The sequence below is a fragment of the Glycine max genome, chromosome 15 (assembly GCF_000004515.6).
Source record: "Glycine max cultivar Williams 82 chromosome 15, Glycine_max_v4.0, whole genome shotgun sequence".
Lineage (NCBI taxonomy): Eukaryota > Viridiplantae > Streptophyta > Magnoliopsida > Fabales > Fabaceae > Glycine > Glycine max.
In genome coordinates this window covers 3,837,471-3,841,831 of record NC_038251.2, presented here as the reverse complement: position 1 = coordinate 3,841,831, position 4,361 = coordinate 3,837,471, and the positions used below count along the sequence as shown (strand labels likewise).

General features: G+C 38.0%; 1 protein-coding gene across 1 annotated transcript; it reads right to left on the bottom strand.

The window, feature by feature from the left end:
- Positions 1-431: 431 nt before the first annotated feature.
- On the bottom strand, positions 432-3,347 carry LOC100807434 (uncharacterized). Its single transcript, XM_003547015.5, has 2 exons — positions 2,509-3,347; positions 432-865 (listed from the first exon to the last, which is right to left on the bottom strand). The coding sequence occupies exons 1-2, from the start codon at positions 3,202-3,204 to the stop codon at positions 779-781; spliced, it is 783 nt and encodes a 260-aa protein (XP_003547063.1). The 5' UTR covers positions 3,205-3,347; the 3' UTR covers positions 432-778.
- Between the last annotated feature and the right edge of the window lie 1,014 nt (positions 3,348-4,361).

Genomic DNA, 4,361 nt, shown 5'->3' with positions numbered 1-4,361 from the left:
ACTCAGTAGTTTGTACTTTCTGCCTTAGCTTCAATATAAGAATTGTTATAGTGTTAAACACATCTGTTTATAACTATATTATATCGATTATCTCATAAATTTAACCAAAATCGAAAGTAGCGTTTATACTTTATAGGCTGATGCATTCTCTTATAATACCCCCAACTACCCAAGAATAGATCCGCGAATGGAAAACATCAAAAATTATTTTCTTTCCTCAAAAGGGCTCTTCGTGTTTACTTTAAATTTTAGAGCCTCAAAACAATTAGAAATAATTCCAAGATAACAGATCTTCTTACATGAAAATGAAATGAAATTTCAATAATGAAATGAGCTAAACGTCTGATGCACTTTTCAAAAGCAAAAAAAGCTGACGGAGAAAAAGGTTGAAAAGGGAGAGAACGAGCAAAATTAAGAAAAGCTCATCAGGATACCTAACCCACTCATTGGATGTATTTTACAGTTTACACGTTGTTCCGCAGATTTTTTTGTCTTCCAAGTGAAGTAACCTATTCAAAAAATTTCTGCAAAATTCTTTGAGAAAAATGTTGAATGTCCCTAATTTGATATCTATTCCAAAACCTTTTTCCTCAACTTTGCAGTTTAACAATTTGTCGTGACTCCTCCAATAACCATTCTAAATTCCCTCTAACACCCCAAATTTTCTCTCACTCCTTTCCCTCCTCATTTCTTCCTTAAATTAGTCGAAGAAACAAGGGTCAAGTGAGAAATCGAGTGGAAGATAAGGACATTGATACTGCCAACAAGAATGATATCATCAAACAGTCAATCCATCGAACCCACACTGCTTGTAAGTCAGAGATTGCTTTCTTGGACTGATCACAATAGCACAATCCACCGAGACCTGTGTAATTGAGTTCTTGTCGTTAATCTATTGGTAAAAAGTAAAACAAGTAAATGTATTACTATATATATAATACTATAACGAAGAGCCACAAACAAAATAACTATATATAACTATAACTAGTTTTAATTATGTACAAAATAAGAAGTTGGAGTAATTATATGAGCACCACAACACAACACAAAAGATGGGGAGGGAGTTAAAGTGTGAACACCCAGTAGCTAGTAGAATGATCTCACTCCCACCCCATGTGCCGCACAAAAGGATAGTCACATGGTAGAAAGAAAAATAATATGGCAGTGGCGTTTGACAATTCTATGCTTCGATTTTGGTCTATTGCAACTTTGAATTGTAAAGTTAGATGAGAGCATAACAAAACTTGCACAGTTAGTTAATCTGACATGTAATGGCATCACCCTAGATGGACATGAACCCCCTCAAAAAAAAGTGGAAAAAAAAGGGGGCATTAAGGACAAACACTATAATGAACATTATTGAGCTTTAGCTGGTGTTGACACCGTCGTGTAGTAGTTGGTACCCTGGATTGGACTACGAATCCAGTGACCTGATTCAACTCTGGTGGGACCTAGCAATTTTATCATTTTCTTTGCACTTTCTAATCATTCGTTAGTAGCTAAAGTCGAGTTCTAACCCCCCAAATTTACAGTTTTTATATTCCTAATCCCCGTCACACCCCTATTTAATTTTAGTAGTAGTACAATTTTTTAAAACAAAATAAGAGCCCTCGAAATTAAGGATTTCTCAAGGTGAGTAAAATTTTACAGTACTAGCACACAACAAAGAGTCACTGAGGCTACTGGAATGTATAGCCATGCTATTCAGACAAAAGCATAAAAGAGCGTGAAAATAAATAAAGCACTTAACAGAAACCTACAATTAAGGGCAAGATAAAAATAAATAAAAAAAGCGATGCCCCGAATTTGATTTCACGGACTACTAGTTCTTAGTTATTGACTTATAGTAGTAACACGGATTTTAACACAATAGAGTATAATTTTTTAATTATAAAATTATAATAAATATTTTCTTTTTCTAATATAAAGCTATCGCTTTTAAACATTTAAAATCAATCTAAAGAGTCAAATGTTAGTAAAACCGTAATTATAATATTCAACATAGAAAAGCAATAAATATATATGTAACATGACTGGTATGAATGAAAGGCTATAAAAAGAAAAAACGAGGCACACAGAGAAAAGAAGTGGTTTGACAAAGAGAGGAGGAAGGAAGCGAAACACAAATGTGGAAAGGAACAGGGCGAAACTGTGAATGTCAAGGGCGGAAGAAATACGAGTTGATGTCTTAGAGTATTAATATTAGTATATCCTTCTTTAAAAACAAAATAGCTTTCGGCGCAGACAATGGGGGGAAAGAAGAGAAGTGAAGAAAAAGCAGAGTGAGACAGAGGATAGTGGAATTCGCAGGAGCCAAGCCACACTCACAATTCCATAGCAAAAACAAAAAAGCAAGTTTAAGAAGATGTATGTTTAACTAATTTGTAAGCTAGCTTAAATTGGGAAAGTTCTTCTGGTACAACAATGCGGAAATTGACATGAAAATGTGAATCTCGTTTCATTTTTTACGCAAGAGGAAGGGAATTGAAGAAAGAGTGTTAATTATACCTGAACACCTGGAGAATCGAAGTTGATGACGCGGATCTTGGCAGCAACGTCGCCCAAGACTCTGAGGTCGACTCGGTCGCTGAGGGAGGCGTCTCGGATCAAATCGGCGGCGTCGGCCTGAAGCAAATTGACGCGATCGACGGCGATGGTGGCGATGACCTGTCGGGTGCTGTGAGGCTGTTGGAAGAAGCCGGGGACGGTGGCTTTTCCCAATGGGATGCCGCGGTACATGACGGTGAAGCTGGACTGGCCGTACCTGATCCCGACCTTGTTGGGGTTGGTGGCGGCGAAGAGGAGGCGAATAGTGAGGGAGAGGGAAGCGGTGGAGGGGGGATTGGGTGTGATGCCCATGTACTGCACCCCCACTTGCTCCAGATCGAACTGTGGCTTCTTCGGCTTCACCGCTAGGATTATTACCAGCACCACCGCTAGCACCAGCAGCGCCAGGAACGAGAATAGAAGGAAGAGGCAGCAACAGCACCCTTTGAACGATGCCGACGACGACGACGAACGACCCGGCGTTCTTGGGTGGTACTGTCGGTACCCATTGTAAGAATGTCCGCCTGCTGCTGTTGCTGTCGCTGTCTCTGCCGCTTCCGGAGCCGCTGCCGCTGCCGCTGCTGGATGTGCCGGTGGCCATTGTCTTCTTCGCTCACCGTTAGGCTGCGGGTGGTGGTTTCCTCTTGGGGTGGTCATTCTCTCTTCTCTGAGTGCGTTTGCTTGGGTTGGGTTTCTTCTTCTATTGTGTCTGTCACTGTATTTCTATCTATAGCTATTACAAGTTCAGAACCCAAAGAGAGAGAATGAGGATGGCTTTTGACGACGAGGGTGACCTCTTCTTGTTGCTTTCCTAAGTAAGTAAATCAAAAGGATTAATAAAATATTACTATTAAATAAATTGTAACACAACATCAAAGTGTTCCTATATTTGTTTTATTTTTATGTTCTGTATTATTATTATTAATAAGAATCAAATTACTGTTTGTGGCAAAACAAAAAATCAATTATTCTCGCACTGTGAAATGTAGTTTGACACCAATAATAGGAAATTACCAAATGAATATTATAACCTGATTTTTCATTTGGAAAATTATGTTCTCGCACAAAGTATACTCTCGAGATTAGAACTAATCCTCTGCTCTGCTTTATAGTCAATTATTATTAGTATATTATCTGAAGCATAACTTATGTTCATATCTACTAAAAAAAAAAAACTCATGTTCATACTATTATTTCAAGTATATGTAAAATCTTGCAAACAAATTTTAAAGTGCGTGCCTACATAATAAATTGTGAAAATATTAAATGTGTAAAGCAACAATTGACGTTAGATTGCGAAGTGAAATGCTGATGAAAGACAAGTTGAGAATACCTGCAAACAAAAGGGGGCTCTTCAAGTTCTTTCCCTTTGACTCCTCAACCACTAACCTCATGTTTGTGCGGAACATGTTCTTTCCTTCTTAGTTTTCTTCTTCTTTTTTTTGGTCTGTGCGGGGAGGATTTTCAAGCCCGCTTCACAGCACAAGAACAAGTTGGGCTACAATGTTACAGTGGGGTTTATCTCATATTCGACCTGCTATGCTTTCTTAACAAAAACGAAGTTTGATGAAGAAATTAAGAATTTTTGGTATTTTGACCATTCCATTCAATTTTAGTAGTTCTTAATATGATCTCTCAAACTTCAAATTTCTAACTTTAACATTGCTCCATTCTTTTGAGCGGAAGAGTGCTAACCTTAATATCGCTAGAAAAAAAGACATTCATTCATCGTTGGCGTGCAAACTCCATCTTTGTCCCCCAGCTTTTGCAATACCTTACATGGTTACATTAGTTATTGCGATAATATTAAGGCT

Bases quoted from the DNA above. Each gene is read 5' to 3' on its own strand.
- LOC100807434 (XM_003547015.5), bottom strand. From the start codon at position 3,204: ATGACCACCCCAAGAGGAAACCACCACCCGCAGCCTAACGGTGAGCGA. The intron at 866-2,508 runs GTATAATTAACA...TCAATTACACAG, and splicing joins TCGATTCTCCAGGTGTTCAG to GTCTCGGTGGATTGTGCTAT.